The sequence below is a fragment of the Schistocerca americana genome, chromosome 4 (assembly GCF_021461395.2).
Source record: "Schistocerca americana isolate TAMUIC-IGC-003095 chromosome 4, iqSchAmer2.1, whole genome shotgun sequence".
In the NCBI taxonomy this organism is placed as follows: domain Eukaryota; kingdom Metazoa; phylum Arthropoda; class Insecta; order Orthoptera; family Acrididae; genus Schistocerca; species Schistocerca americana.
Window position 1 is genome coordinate 507530625 of NC_060122.1, and position 17297 is coordinate 507547921.

The window sequence follows — 17297 nt, forward strand, 5'->3', positions numbered from 1 at the left end:
TGAACATCGTATAATAGATTAGCTCCTGATCAGTTCCATTATGAGAGAGTTTTCAATCTATAATTTGCGGTTTTTTCAATAAAGCTATCGGATGAATCTGTTGTTCAATAGCAGCTAGTTGTTTGCTTGCATCGCCATTCAGCTTATCAAATGAGTAGGGTGGAGGGACACGTAGCGACGATAAGAGTTGTACGCTGGTCTGCAAAAATTAAGGACGAAAGTTACTTTCACATGATGTGTCACTGCCAGTGACAGAGCTGGATGATACTTGGACCATACACAGAAAGAGCTTCTGCGGCACTATCCAAATGGTAAATGAAATATATACGCTGTGAGACACACAGCAATGACACGTATTCAAAGATAATAATTAATCTGACGTCACCGCGATTTATGATAGTCCCTTGGATATTACAAAAGTCGAGACACCGTTTTTAACACAGTATGTGACCCCCCCCCCCATATGTAACCCGTGATCTAGGGGTAGCGTCTCTGATTCATAACTGCCGGCACGGTAGCTCAGCATGTTCGGTCAGAGGGTTAGCAGCTCTCTGTAATAAAAAAAACTGAGTGGAACGATCAACCACCGAACTTGAACAGGATGTCTTGCGACGTCCGCAACGACCAAACACAACGATCAATAACGAACAAAGTGAAAAAAAAAAACCGAAACGTCTTGAGTCCCTGGTTCGAAACACGCCACCGCTCAAATTTTGATTAATAATCAGCACTGGCAGCGGAAGTCTTCCGGCGTAATAAGTCACCCTCATTCCGTCAACGACCTTGTCAAGAGCGGGCAGAGGTGCAGGGCACTCTATTGTCCCTGCGGTGGGAAACTGTCCCTAAAGGCGGAAGAATCGGCAATAATCAACGGCATGAGGATGCAGAAGGCAATGGAAACCACTGCATTAAAGACACAACGTATATCGACAGGACATGAGCATGTAATTGAAAAAGTGCTATGCTGATCTCTACATTGGCAAAGGATTCCAGAATAGTCATTCATTCGGATCTACTGGAGAGGACTGCCAAGGGGAAGGTGACCACGAGAAAAAGATTGAATAATCAACGAAAGGATAACGTTCCACAAGTCGATACGTGGAATATCAGAAGCTTGAATGTCGTAGGGAAACTAGAAAATCTGAAAAAGGAAATGCAAAGGCTCAATCTACATATAGTAGGCGTCAGTGAAGTAAAATGGAAAGAAGACCAGGATTTCTGGTTAGATGATTATAGGGTAATATCAACAGCAGCAGAAAGTGGTAAAAGGGAGTAAGATTCGTTATGAATAGGAAGGTAGGGCAGAGAATGCGTTACTGTGAACAGTTCAGTGACAGGGTTATTCTATCAGAATCGACAGCAAACCGACAACGACAGTTCAAGTATACATGCCGACGTCGCAAGCTGAAGATGAAGAGATAGAGAAAGTATATGAGTGTATTGAAAGGGTAATACGATTTGCAAAGGGAGATGAAAATCTAATAGTCATGGGGAAATGGAATGCAGTTGTAGGGGAAGGAGTAGAAGAAAAGGTTATAGGAGAATATGGGCTAGGGACAGAGAAAGACTAATTGAGTCCTTTGATAAATTTCAGCTACTAACAGTGAACACTTTGTTAAAGAATCACAAGAGGAGAAGATATACTTGGAAAAGGCCGAATGATACAGGACGATTTCAGTTAGATTACATCATGGTCAGACAGAGATTCCGAAATCAGATTCTGGATTGTTAGGCGTGCCCAAGAGCAGATATAAGACTCAGATCACAATGTAGTTGTGATGAAGAGTAGGCTGAAGTAGTCAAGAAGAATCAATACTCAAAAAAGTGGGATGACGAGATATGGTTAAGTAGGCTGTAGATGCAGCAATAAAGAATAGTCCACTAAGTAGTACAGTTGAAGAGGAATGGACATCTCTAAAACAGGGCAATCACACACGCTGGAAAGAAAAACGCAGGTACAAAGAAGGTAACTGTAAAGAAACCATGGGTAACAGAAGAAATACTTCAGCTGATCAATGAAAGAAGGAAGTACAAAAATGTTCAGGGAAATTCAGGAATTCATAAATACAAGTCGCAGAGGAATAAAATGAATAGGAGATGCAGAGAAGTTAAGACGAAATGGCCGCTTGAAGAATCTGAATAAATCGAAAAAGGAATGATAGTCGGAAGGACTAACACAGCTTATAGTAGTCAAAACAGCCTTCGGTGACGTTAAAAGCAAGGGCGGTAACATCAATAGTGCAACCGGAATCAAATTCAGAGGAGAGAGCGGATAGGTGGAAAGAGTACATTGAAAGCCTCTGTGAGGGGGAAGATTTGAATGATGTGATAGAAGAAGAGACAGGAGTCGATTTAGAAGAGGTAGGGTAGCCAGTATTAGAATCAGAATTTGGGAGAGCTTTGGAGGACTTAAGATCAAGTATGGCAGAAGGGATGAATTACATTCCATCAGAACTGGGTGAAGTGGCAACAAAATGACTATTCACGCTGGTGTGTAGAATGTATGAGTCTGGCAATACGCTGTCTGAATTTCGGAAAAATATCACCCACACAATTCCGAAGACTCCAAGAGCTGAAAAGTGCGAGAATTATCGCACTATCAGCTTAACACTTCATGCATACAAGTTGCTGACAAACATAATATACAGAAGAATGGAAAAGAAAACTGAGGATGTGTTAAATGACGATCAGTTTGGCTTTAGAAAAGGTAAAGGCACCAGAAAGTCAAATCTGATGTTGTGGTTGACAATGGAAGCAAGACAAAAAGAAAAATCAAGACACGTTCTTAGGATTTGTCGACAATGTAAAATGGTGCAAGATACTTGAAATTCTGAGAAAAATAGGGGTAAGCTATAGGGAGAGACGGGTAATATACAATATGTACAAGAACCAAGAGGGAATAATACGAGTGGACAACCAAGAACGAAATGCTCGGACTAAAAAGGGGTAAGACAGGGATGTAGTCTTTCCTGCCTGCTGTTCAGGAACTATTGATGTAAACTACACCCGAAGGCCAGGAAGGCTAACGATACCGACCGGCCGCCGTGTTATCCTCAGCCTACAGGCGTCACTGGATGCAGATATGGAGGGGCATGTAGTCAGCACGTCGCTCTCTCGACCGTATGTCAGTTACGAGACGGTAGCCGCTACTTCTCAACCAAGTAGCTCCTCAGTTTGCCTCACAAGGGCTGAGTGCTCCCCGATTGCTAACAGCGCTCGGCAGACCGGATGGTCACTACACTGACGAAGAAATGATGGAAATAAAAGAAAGGTTCAGGAGTGGAATTAAAATTCAAGGTTAGTGGGTATTAATGATACGATTTGCTGATAACATTGCTATCATGAGTGAAAGTGAAGAAGCATCTGCTGAATGGAATGGACAGTCTAATGAGTACAGAATATGCATTGAGAGTAAATCGAAGAAAGGCGAAAATAATAAGTAGCAGAAATGAGAACAGTGAGAAAGTTAACATCAGGATTGAAGGTCACGGAGTAGATGAAGTTAAGGAAGTCTGCAAGCTAGGCAGCAAAATAACCAATGACGGACCGAGCAAGGAGGACATCAAAAGCAGAGTAGTACTGGCGAAAAGGGATTCCTGGCCATGAGAAGTCTACAAGTATCAAACATAGGCCTTAATCTGAGCGGGAAATTTCTCAGAATATACGTCTGGACCACAATATTTTATGGTAGTGAAACATGGACTGTGGGAAAACCGGAAGAGAAGTGAATCGAAGCATTTAAGATGTGGTACTGCAGACGAAGTTGAAAATTAGGTGGACTGACAAGGTAAGGAATGAGGAGGTTCTGTGCAGAATTGGAGCGGAAAGGAATATGTGGAAAACACTGACAAGGAGAAGGATGATAAGACATCTGTTAAGACATGAGGGAATTACTTACATGAGACTAGGAGCTGTAGCGGGCAAAAACTGTAGAGGAAGACTTAGATTGGAATATATTCAGCAGATAACTGAGAACGTAGGTTGCAAGTGCTACTCTGAGATGAAGAGATTGGCGCATGAGAGAAATTCGTGGCGGGCCGCATCAAACCAGTCAGAAGAAAAAAAAAGGAAGAACGTGATCACCACAGATAGCAATGCTTCCATGCTGACCTTATGGTTCTTAAGGAATTCTTTTCGTAAAACGTTCCATTCCTCCAGGGGCGCGGGTAACAACTGCTGATGGTCGTTGGTGGATGTGGAAGCGTTGTAATACGCCTCCCAAGGCGTGCGCTTTGGGATTTAAGTCGCAAGTCATGGAGAAGAACAGACCACCCCCATCGCGGTGTTAGATCATGTCCGACAATGCTGGATGTACGCTCATACGCCGAGAGGTGGGGATACGTAATGCATACAGGAACATTGTCGAGCACGACCATTTTGATGGCCCTTGTGTAATGTAGTGGGGAGGCATAATGTTGCATGGGCGTACTGACCTTCAGATCCTTGAACGCGATACACTCATTGGCCATCGTTTTAGTGACACTGCACACCTTGTCCATGTGCGTCTTTTCACGGGTGCATCCAGCCCTGACACATTTTTATCCATGACAACGAGGGGCCGCATCAAACAGCGGAGGTGGAGGAGCTCTTGGAACGAGAGGATATTTGGCGAGTGGTCTGATCTATCCGTTCCCCATACTTAAATGTCATCGAGCACGTGTGGGATGCGATGAGGAGACGTCCACATACAAAAACGATATCCCACCCCTTGTAAACCACTGTTATGGAGGAACTGAACGCCCTAACACAAGAATCCCTCACCAACTTTGTTGCCAGTTTAGTAATACGCTGCAGAGCAAGCATTGCCGTATGTAGTGATCACACCATATCCCGCCTATTGTAATGTACAGGGGACCATCTAAATCACTGTGACTTCAGTGTATCAGACAATGCGAGCAATATGTAGAATCTGACTTACGTATAACTTCAGTGCAGTACTCTACTAATCTCTCTTTCCAAGCATTACTCCTGACGTTGCGGGGTCTGCTGTTTTGATTAAACGGACGCGGCATGTTAATGTGAAGGGGTGGCTGGATGCCCTTCCTGTCGCCACCCCGTGGCCCCCGGGACGGAATGAGTGTACCCCAGCTGTCTGCGTAGAGTGCAAGCCATGAAATAGTGCGAGCGTCTGTAAATGTCCGCGAGTCGTGTAACTGAGGTGGAACGTGGGGCCAGTCCGGTATTCTCCTAGTGGGATGTGGAAAACCGCCTAAAAACCACATCCATGGTGGCCAGCACACCGGCCCTCGGCGTTAGTCCACCAGGTGGATTCGATTAGAGGTCGGCGCGTCTACCCGAGTCCAGGAAGCAGCGCGTTAGCGCTCTCGGCTACCCTGGGAGGTTGCAGTACTGCTATCGATATATGTTGTTGTTGTGCTCTTCAGCCCAGAGACTTATTTGATGAAGCACTCCATGCTACTCTATCCTGTGCAAGCCTCTACATCTCCCAGTACCTACTGCAACCTACATCCTTCTGAATCTGTTTAGTGTATTCATCTCTTGGTCTCCCTCTACGATTTTTACCCTCCACGCTGCCCTCCAATACTAAACTGGTGATTCCTTGATGCCTCAGAATATTCCCTACCAACCGGTCCCTTCTTCTAGTCAAGTTGTGCCACAAATTTCTCTTCTCTCCAATTCTGTTCAGTACCTCCTCATTAGTTATGTGATCTACCCATCTACTCTTTAGCATTGTTCTGTAGCACCACATTTCGAAACCTTCTATTCTCTTCTTGTCTAAATTATTTATCGTCCACGTTTCACTTCCATACATGGCTACACTCCACACAAATACTTTCAGAAACGGCATCCTGACACTTAAATCTATACTCGATGTTAACAAATTTCTCTTCTTCAGAAACACTTTCCTTGCCATTACCAGTCTACATTTTATGTCCTCTCTACTTCGACCATCATCAGTTATTTTGCTCCCCAAATAGCAAAACTCATTTACTACTTTAAGCGGGCTCATTTCCTAATCTAATTCCCGCAGCCTCGCCGGAAGTATTGTAATATGACGATGCGCGGTTACAGCTACCTAAGTGTTATCATGTGCATCTCAGTGTATTGAACATTTACGTGTTTTGAGAAACGTTTTTTTGTAAACATTTATCGTGTATTTTTATATTTTGTGATGTTCTATATATTGGAGAATCTCCTTATTTTCGATCTTTTAGGATGAAAAATACGTATTGAAAGTTATTTGTTACATTGACAGCTATCATGATTTAAGTTTTACGCGTCTGTTATTCGCCGCCCGCATCTCGTGGTCGTGCGGTAGCGTTCTCGCTTCCCACGCCCGGGTTCCCGGGTTCGATTCCCGGCGGGGTCAGGGATTTACTCTGCCTCGTGATGGCTGGGTGTTGTGTGATGTCCTTAGGTTAGTTAGGTTTAAGTAGTTCTAAGTTCTAGGGGACTGATGACCTAAGATGTTAAGTCCCATTGTGCTCAGAGCCATTCTGTTATTCGTCAGCACACTTCTGTTGTTATACTCGCGCCCACTAATCGATTTTCTGTCTGGTCACTACTGTTCTAGTACGCTGGTTATCTTAACTAAGGTCTGTTAACGAATCGCGGCTCAGTCAATGGAATTGCAAGGCTGCTGTAGAGACAGCGTTGCCTGCAATTTTGAAGTGACCATGATTTCCTTATTCGTTCTTGCTGGTTCTATTCTGCGATGTAGTAAGGTAGGAGGCTGTTATGACACGTACTGAGAAGGAAACAGAGCGATGTGTGGCCACAGTCAGCGTTTGTATTAGTGATAACAATAGGAGAGTTGCGAAATGTATTTTCTCCGAAGATGAGAGGCATAAACCAGAGAATACTATAGCAGCTTGCGAAGTTGGCGAATCATGCTTTAAATGTGTTTGTCTTCTTGCGAGCCATGATGACGTAGTGCGGTTCTTGCAGTTTTCGATTCATGTGGGCCAGTCTCTGGTTTTCTATACGGTACATTGATTCGTAACCGAAATGAGTAGAGAACTCGTTTGTCTAGCATTTTCTGATTTTTGATCGTTTCAAGAATAATTTGTAAACGAAGTGTTAGTCTGATACTGGCGTAAACACCACGTGGTTCATGTAACACCAATTTTGATGTTGTATGTGAACCACCTGCATTCTCCGACTTTAATAATAAGTGATTAAAACCAAGTCTTTAGTCTTCAGATACCCTTTCTTCTCCCATCAAAATAAATGAAATTACACATACATTTATACCTCTACACGCGTATTGGTGTCTCGTATAACAACGACAAACGAGGATAGGCTCGTGCCCTCGGCACGGTAGTTACTTCTATGAGATCCATTTCTCACTTTGTACAAACAGTTACGAAAGATTGAAACCATTAGAATTATTCACATTGATTGTTTTCAGGTCAGAGAAGGTAAGTTAGCTTCGTAAATTTCGGATTAGCAGTTGCTACTCCATGTGTTCATACAATGTTGTATGGTAATGCTGAATTACCAATTCTTTATGGCAGAGTACCCTGTATTATATTCGACAGCCTGATAGTAGTACATTTTTTGCATATTTAGTGTAATCTATAAAATGTTCATGTAATCAAATGTTTGATTCAATGATGAGAAGTTTGCCCATTAAACAGCATTGAACCGCTTCAGATGCGAAAATATATCCGTCGCACATAGTATGCGTATCTGTACCGTGTTATTCCTGAAGAGCAGTCACATTGAGCCATGATATTATTTTTTGGGTCACTACTGAGGCAGTAAAGTGGGCATCTTCCGTCAGGGCAATCTTATGTGAAACTTCTACGTCCACTAGTTTAAACCTTTTTACATGATGGAAGAGAGCTATCGACGTCAGCCGTATGAGGACATTGAGATAATTCAACGGCGACAAGTGAAAATTTGGGCCAGGCCGGGATTCGAACCCGAAATTCCCACTTTATGTCAGCAGTTGTCTTAACCTCTCTGGCTATCAGAACATGCTCCACGTCCGCACCAAGTTTCCAACTTATCGCAAACAACATCCGTAGCGCCCCCTATCCACCTCCTCGTTGCTTGCAGTATTTAATGTGATTCTCGCAAGAGATCGGACCTAGGGTGCATCCGCGCTGAGATATCGTGAAATGTCGTCAATGCGTATATATTACTATTACGTATGTGCTTGTAGGTGTCTCCAAAAGAACAGACACCACACATTCATGATTCCGCAGCCGTATACACACACTATGGAAGTAAAATTAAGTATTGGGGTTGGACGGAAAGTGTGGCCAGATATCCATAGCAGTTAAGGTGGCACCTTGTGTAAAGTAGGAAATATGGGTTCGAGTCCCTGACAAGCACAAATTTTCCCTTGTCACGTCTGAATTATTTCAACACCTTTTTGTTGATTACGTTGGTATTTCTCTTTTATCAGATAAATACAGCGTGAGTCGCTGCACCTACCTATCGATTTTATGCAACCTACAACCCTTTCAGAAACCATGTGCATGATTTTCATATTATCTAGTTTGCTATGATTCCTAAGCACAAACTATTAGTATTTCAAAATAGATGAATGGGACTTTTTTTGTAGGAAATTTAATGCAGTTGAATTTTGTCTGCCATCGGCCTTGCCGCAGTGGTAACACCGGTTCCCGTCAGATCACCGAACTTAAGCACTGTCGGTCTGGGTTAGCACTTGGATGGGTCACCATCCGGTCTGCCCAGCGCTGTTGGCAAACGGGGTGCACTCAGCCCTTGTGAGGCAAACTGAGGAGCTACTTGATTGAGAAGTGGCGGCTCCGGTCTTGTAAACTGGCATACGGCCGTGAGAGCGGTGTGCTTACCACATGCTCCTCCATATCTGCTTCTAGCGACGCCTGTGGGCTGAAAATGACACTGCGGCCGGTCGGTACCGTTGGGCCTTCCAAGGCCTGTTCGGATGGAGTAAATTTTCTCTGGTATACGTTTTCTCTGGAGGCCACGATTTCTGAGCTATTCAAGAAAAACGCGTTTGACAATCACTTTTGCACATTTTTCTCGAATAATTAGAAAACTATGGCTTGTAGCAGAAACGTATCCCAGTACAAAATAACTACATTACATTTCCTACAAAAGGGTCCTGTTCATTTTTTCTGTAGCACTAACAGTTTGTGCATAGCGAGCGAAAGAATATGAAAATCTCGCGTGTGGTTTTTGAAGACGTTGCAGGTTGCGTAAAACCCATAGGTACGGGCAGCTGAATCGCCCTCCACACAACCGCGAAATCAGCAATGTCTGACTCAGTTGTTTCAGAGAAGTCCCAACTTTTTAAATCTAATGAATGTCTTCAGCAAGATATGGCATACCTGAGGCAATTTGTACCAGAAGTGAGGCCACTATCAAGGCAAGAGGCTGTGTATTAAGCCTAGTTTACACGACGACATTGGGTTGCACCGTTCGTTGCGTGGAATGAGTTGCACGCAAATGGTTTCATATTTTACTGTAGACATGGCGAAACCAGTATACACTTCAATTTAGTCGTTTTATGGTTCCTGAGTCGTGTCTGAAATGAAAGTTTTAGCAGCTGCAAGTCACACGAGTTGTGATGGAATTAAAGATTGTTGCGTGGAATCGCTGTATAATAAAACATTAAGAAACATGTTTAGATTGGTGACTGGATGAAGAAAAGACGTCAGCTCGGTTGCTCAGCATCCTTGCTGAAATAATTTATAACGGTATGTCCAAGAAGTTCTTTTAATTGTCCTAGAACGTCACCAGAACTGTTACCGTTTCTTCTAAATAGAGTTAATTATATGATAAGGAATAAAGATATTGTAATGCATGAGGCACTGTCGCCAGAACTGAAATTACATATGACATTGCATGCATTACAATCGAGAACACTCGGCATGCTATAAGATGTGGTTTTAGTTGGTGATGACGTTTTTACATTAACACCAATACTTATTAACAGTAATAATTATTAATATTAACAACAGTAATTATTCGAAGCAGGCCGCATTATGAAGAGAATGGTTTGCATACTACTCTCTTGAAGATAGATCTGTACAGTGGCAATATTTCAAATTTCTAACATATATGAATGGGGAGCACTGTAGCGACGTTTTAAATAGATGAATATCTAATAAAGAATGCAGCTTCTTGAATTTGTATGGCCTTCCAACCTGTCAACAATATTCCTTAACAAAGAGTTGGCAAACTAGAACGATGAGATTTTAGTCTTGTAGACGAACGCATTGCCACAGCTAGAGTTACACTTAAAATGCTTTTTTATTCCAGTCTCTGATCACAAATGAATTCTTTAGGTGATGACCGGTTTCAGTCTGTAATGACCATCTTCAGAAAAGATCTGAAGATGGTCATTACAGACTGAAACCGGTCATCACCTAAAGAATTCATTTGTGATCAGAGACTGGAATAAAAAAGCATTTTACAGTATTGGATCACTGTTTGTACACTCGATTATGTCGCAGTTGGTGAGAATTACACTTGTTTGTATTTTTCTTAATTCAGTTGTATATGTACTCCTAACTCATTAAATTTTGCCCTGCAGCTCAGATATTGTCAAACCATCTATGTTATGATCGAACATGACGGTCTGAGCGGCAGCAATTTGTTGGTTATTTTTGTAACCAGCATCACTGAAATCGCGCAAACACCTATGCAAAGCATAGAAGCATAGATATTTAAAAAGCGAACATTATTCTCCGCTCCCCACTTCATATTTCAATTTATCTACACTCTACGAACACACATAACCTCAAAACTCCTGCAACTAGTGTCGCCAAAGCTGGAACACGCCGAAAGTGTTTAGTTTCACCAACGAGTTGTGCAAACGCGTGGCGCACATGCTCAGTGGCCAGCAGCACAGTTGCGTGCAACCTAGTGTCGACGTGTAAACTAGGCATTAGAGTGATGTTTCGTGAGGGTGAGAAATGTCTTGTTCAGTGTTGCGTACATAGTTCCGCGTAGTCAGCGCGTACACAAATTTCCCACTAGAGCGCGCCCCGCTAAGCATATCAGCGCAGGCGCAGCGCTCGTCCGTCTCCGCACTACGAGATGGCGCTGCCATAGAGATGGACCAAATTCTGCATCCGGCGATCCGCGTATTAATATGTAATGCAGCCAATGAGATTGCTGCTTACGTAGAACCTTCTCTCCTCGCGGATCACACTCGCGCTGTGATACAGGAACGAGCGAGGTATTATAACGAGTGTACAGACCTCTGATTACCAGTCTGCATTAGTCTGTACCAGTCTGTGCGAGTTCTACATTTGTCTGTACCAGTCTATAGTCAAGTTTCAGACTGCGCCTAATAAGATTACCATATTCCTGTACATAGTCATGATGATAAATGTATAGACACTTTTGGCAAGTATCAGAGGTATGAAACTTCCTGGCAGATTAAAACTGTGTGCCGAACCGAGGCTCAAACTCGGGACCTTTGCCTTTCGTGGGCAAGTGCTCTACCAACTGAGCTACCCAAGCACGACTCGCGCCCCGTCCTCACAGCTTTACTTCTGCCAGTACCTCGTCTCCTACCTTCCAAACTTAACACAAGCTCTCCTGCGAACCTGCAGAACTAGCACTCCAGAAAGAAAGGATAATGCGGAGACACGGCTTAGCCAGAGCCTGGGGGATGTTTCTACAATGAAATTTTCACTCTACAGCGGAGTGTGCGCTGATATGAAACTTCCTGGCAGATTAAAGCTGTGTGCTTTCTCTCTCATTTTTTTTTAGGTCTTTATAAGTTTGTGAGATTGGCGGACTCACCGCGCAGGTTGAGGAAGGTGGCGATGATGAGCACGTTGGTGACGATGATGGCGACGCCGGCGGTGAAGATGAGCGCGGCGTGCGCGAGCGCGTCCAGCGTGGAGGGCCCCTGCAGCAGCTCAGTCAGCGTCACCATGGCGGCGGCCGTGCCCGCGCCCCTGCCCGAGCCGCTGCCGCGCGCGCCGACACCGCCGGCGCCGGCTCGCCCGGCCGCCCATCGCCCCGTCACCTGGCCGCCGCCATCCGCCTGCGACCGACCACCACCGGACACATATCATCTGCGGTCCGCGGGGTACAGCTTAGTCACCTGGGCGTAGCTATGCGCCCGAAACTACAAGTACGCATACTCAGCTATGCTCCACGTACACTACTGGCCATTAAAACTGCTACACCGTTAAGATGACGTGCTACAGACGCGAAATTTAAACGACAGGAAGAAGATGCTGTGATATGCAAAATGATTAGCTTTCCAGAGCATTCACACAAGGTTGGTGCCGGTGGCGACACCTACAACGTGCTGACATGAGGAAAGTTTCCAACCGATTTCTCGTACACAAGCAGTAGTTGACCGGCGTTGCCTGATGAAACGTTGTTGTGATGCTTCGTGTAAGGAGAAGAAATGCGTACCATCACGTTTCCGACTTTGATAAAGGTCGGATTGTAGCCTATCGTGATTGCGGTTTAAAGTATCGCGACATCGCTGCTCGCGTTGGTCGAGATCCAATGACTGTTAGCAGAACATGGAATCGATGGGTTCAGGAGGGTAATACGGAACGCCGTGCTGGATCCCAACGGCCTCGTATCACTAGCAGTCGAGATGACAGGCATCTCATCCGCATGGCTGTAACGGATCGTGCAGCCACGTCTCGCTCCATGAGTCAACAGACGGAGACGTTTGCAAGACAACAACCATATGCACGAACAGTTCGACGACGTTTGCAGTAGCATGGACTATCAGTTCGGAGACCTTGGCTGCGGTTACCCATGACGCTGCATCACAGGAGCGCCTCCGATGGTGTACTCAACGACGAACCTGGGTGCACGAATGGCAAAAGTCATTTTTTCGGATGAATCCAGGTTCTGTTTACAGCATCGTGATGGTCGCATCCGTGTTTGGCGACATCGCGGTGAACGCACATTGGAAGCGTGTATTCGTCATCGCCATACTGGCGTATCACCCGGCGTGATGGTATCGGGTGCCAGTGGTTACACGTCTCGGTCACCTCTTGTTCGCATTGACGGCACTTTCAACAGTGGACGTTACATTTCAGATGTGTTACGACCCGTGGCTCTAACCTTCATTCGATCCCTGCGAAGCCTACATTTCAGCAGGATAATGCACAACCGCATGTTGCACGTCCTGTACGGGCCTTTCTGGATACAGAAAATGTTCGACTTCTGCCCTTGGCCAGCACATTCTCCAGATCTCTCACCAACTGGAAACGTCTGGTTAATGGTGGCCGAGCAACTGACTTGTCACAATACGCCAGTGACTGCTCTTGATGAACTGTGGTATCGTGTTGAAGTTGCATGGGCAGCTGTACCTGTACACACCATCCAAGCTCTGTTTGACTCAATGCCCAGGCGTATCAAGACCGTTATTACGGCCAGAGGTGGTTGTTCTGGGTACTGATTTCTCAGGATCTATCCACGCAAATTGCGTGAAAATGTAATTACATGTCAGTTCTAGTATAATATATTTATCCAATGAATACCCATTTATCATCTGCATTTCTTCTTGGTGTAGCAATTTTAATGGCCAGTAGTGTATATAGACTTCCGCTTCACGAAAACTACGGTTCGGTAGTCTTGGTATAGAACACAAATGACGTAGAGCAGGTATAAAAGCCAGCCAACCAGTTGCAGTAAATGGTGGTTTTCAAATAAACTCTACGTGGTTTCAGCGGATTTAAACCCGTATCCTTCAGAAGGACAAATTAACTTCACATTAGCAATTCATTCAGTAAAAGCTGTCTCCACATCACATATATCGGCAACTGTCTGTATGGCTTGGTTCAAATGGCTCTGAGCACTATGGGACTTAACATCTATGGTCATCAGTCCCCTAGAACTTAGAACTACTTAAACCTAACTAACCTAAGGACAGCACACAACACCCAGTCATCACGAGGCAGAGAAAATCCCTGACTCCGCCGGGAATCGAACCCGGGAACCCGGGCGTGGGAAGCGAGAACGCTACCGCACGACCACGAGCTGCGGACAACTGTTTGTATGTCGATATGTAAAAATTAATGCCACTAGAATCAAGAACTTGTCATATTGTAATGCGTACATGCATAATATCATAGGAGGCAATGTTGTGCAACCTTAGTAGCGACTTTTGTGACGGCTCCCTAACCCGAGGTCCTCGGCGGTAGTTTTGGGGCAACCACCACAAATTATATAAAGCGTGGGTAGTGACCAGGATGTACCGGCCCGCATCTCGTGGTCGTGGGGTAGCGTTCTCGCTTCGCACGCCCGTGTTCCTGGGTTCGATCCCCGGCGGGGTCAGGGATTTTCTCTGCCTCGTGATGGCTGGGTATTGTGTGGTGTCCTTACATTAGTTAGGTTTAAGTAGTTCTAAGTTCTAGGGGACTGATGACCATAGATGTTAAGTCCCATAGTGCTCAGAGCCATTTGAACCATTTGATGTAGCTATGTCTGTTGGCCGAAAAATAATTAATGACAAGAATTGCGCCAGCTATAATGAAGAGATAACTTATCTTTATTTCTGACGAATCGTGCACCAGCAATACAAGTCCAAGTAATATCCAAGAGTAATCCGTGTACTGAGCCTAGTCGAATGCAATAGCAAATATCACACTGCAATGGCTCCGCTATAAACTCCACGTAAGGCTAGCAATAGGCAGTCGCCAATAGACTGTCCGTTTCGGGGCCAGCGCTCCTCCTTATATGCAAAAGGCAGAGGGCGCTGCGGACCCGAGCTCAGCCATGGCGCGACCTCTTCCGTCGGAGGTAACGCCCTGAGGCGCCGACGGCCGCGATCTCACGGTCAGGGTGCGCGTACGCGAGTTGGTTGCTTGGTTGGGTCCGTGGATACAACAGGGACAAGATACGACTATTTTGGAGTAGGATCTTACAGTCTGAGACAGTGTTCCGAGACAAACTTCCGTCACAACATCCGCAAACGTGACGTCAGATCCGTCTAGCAACAGCGATCTGAACGCCTATTGGAGATAGACGAAAGAAGTGTCCTTATAGGCTGAGGGAGAAACGTGGGGTGTCTCTTGTCCTTCGGAAAGACAGGGCGAGTTAGTAGCGAGGCGCCACTCAAAACGCACGGTCGAGTAACCGGGGCAGCTCTGAAAGAACGGTTGCGAGTAAATATTCCAGCTGTTAAACAAGATATAAAGTGAAGGTTGGTTATCAGTGAACGCCACGTGTCGTGGGCAACGTATGAGTATGGAAAGTGAGAAATGTGTTAATGTGTTGTAAAGGGTTGAATATAACGGCGTAGCCCAGAACCGCCATATTGCAAATTCTGTGACGTGTGTGTCAAAATATTTTCTTTATTAAAACGAGTATAGTACAAAAAGTTGTCGACATTTAACAACTGGCATCCCGAAACACTGCACTTCAGCAGGATCACAACCTACATTGTACCTGACGCCTGAGCGCTACTACTGTGCGACGAGGGACTACCGAAGCAGCATGACTCCAGGTTACTCGTACAGAAACCAGAGAGGTAAGGCAGAGTCGCTTCCTTCTCACTACAATGCCTCAGAGGACATTGTAATATCAGTAAAACCAATCACTTAAACTAACAGACCGTGTTCGTAACTACATGTAGAGACAGCTTTTATTGAATCAGTTGCTAATGTGAAGTTTGTTTGTCCTTCTGAGGAAGACGGGCTTAAGTCCGTCGAAACCATGGTAAAGATTACTTGATAACCATCATTCACTGCAACTTGTTAGCTGTCTTTTACACCTGCCGTTCTGTAACCGTTGCTGCTGTTCAGCCATGGTCAAAATATAAATGACGTAGTAAATTGTTGGATTAGCGGAAGAATTGGTAGCATTCGTAGGGAAGAAAAAAAAATGAGTCTGTGGCAGAGAAACTAGGAACCGACGGCTTCTCTTCGTTTTTTGTTTGTTTGTTTTGGACAGAACCGCATATCGTACAGTGCTGGTCCACCGAATATTTTATATACTTACAAAATATCAATTGCATTTTGCAAGTAATAAAAGTTAGCTCATAGCTCATATGTGAGCAAAGCAATTACTTTTGATACAAGTACACCGTACATACACAAATATAAAACGTCTATAGAATTGTTATTGTTATTTCGTACTCAACTGAACATTCATCATCATGATCAAAGGAAAGAGCTTCCTGTTATTATTGTTATTACTTGCATTTTGCAACTAATAAAAGTTAGTTGACAGCTCTTATGTAAGCAAAGCAATTACTTTCGATAAAAGTACAGTGTACATATACAAATTTAAAAAAGTCTATAGAATTGTTATTGTTATTTTGTACTCAACTGGACGTTCTTCAACATGATCAAAGACAAGAGTTTCCTGTTAGTGCGAATGCTATTTATGGATGACGCAAACTTCTTTTATATAAACTCGAAGAAGGATCGAAACAATGTTTGACAAGTTTTGGTTTTGCGTTTTTTTTTTAATTTTGTCTTTTCTTTTGAGAAAATTGCATTATCTAGCGCTATATGATAAATATTTATTTTTAAATTTTTACTACTACAACGTCCCTCTGTTTCACGTTACATATCAAAAATTTTCGAATAAAGCCAGAATTAAAGATTTAAAATTTCAATTTTACTATTAATACTGCTTATTTTTAAGTAACAGGCAGAAGGATAGCTGTACAGAACAAAAACGTTCTGTGGGTTACATCGTCATTTATATACCCTCACTCAGTTTCTATACGGTTCGCTGCTTCCTGTTTCTAGGGGAACGTGGTAAGAGACTGGTCTCATACACAGACAAAGGGATCGAAATGACATAACGCCCAATAGGTATGCAATGCACCTAGCATACGGGTAACACGGTCAGATCTTAGCTGACCAACGAAGTATTTGGACGTCACTGTGACATGTGAAAGTGACCACCTGATGCCACGAGAGTCCGCAGCTCGTGGTCGTGCGGTAGCGTTCTCGCTTCCCGCGCCCGGGTTCCCGGGTTCGATTCCCGGCGGGGTCAGCGATTTTCTCTGCCTCGTGAGTACTGGGTGTTGTGTGATGTCCTTAGGTTTGTTAGGTTCAAGTAGTTCTAGGGGACTGATGACCGTAGATCTTAAGTCCCATAATGCTCAGAGCCATTTGAACCATTTTGATACCACGAGAGTCAGACCCGCCAGTATCTTATATTACGCTGTGTGCATCTGAAACGAGGGCATTATGAAGATGTAGAATATACTGTTGCTGTTATTATAATATCTGTTCCTTTAAATTGCACCCAGAATTAAAAATCGTTGTTTGTAAAGCAGTCACATCTAAGTACTGTAGAGCATTTTCCCACCAACGATAGCAATTTCCCACATTTACTTCGTTTCTTCTATGTTTGCGTGTCAATATAAAAATATCTGCACACAAATT

The 17297-nt window shown here is 44.1% G+C and overlaps 1 protein-coding gene and 1 pseudogene across 1 annotated transcript in view; one reads left to right on the plus strand and one right to left on the minus strand.

The window, feature by feature from the left end:
* LOC124613586 (G-protein coupled receptor 52-like) overlaps nt 1-11854 on the minus strand; it is a 389562-nt gene extending 377708 nt beyond the window's left edge. The window contains exon 1 of the mRNA XM_047142302.1: nt 11719-11854. Within this exon, the coding sequence (XP_046998258.1) occupies nt 11719-11854 (136 nt within the window). The remainder of the gene's footprint in view (nt 1-11718) is intronic.
* Nucleotides 8564-8681, plus strand: LOC124614577 (annotated as a pseudogene).
* Nucleotides 11855-17297: the final 5443 nt, after the last annotated feature.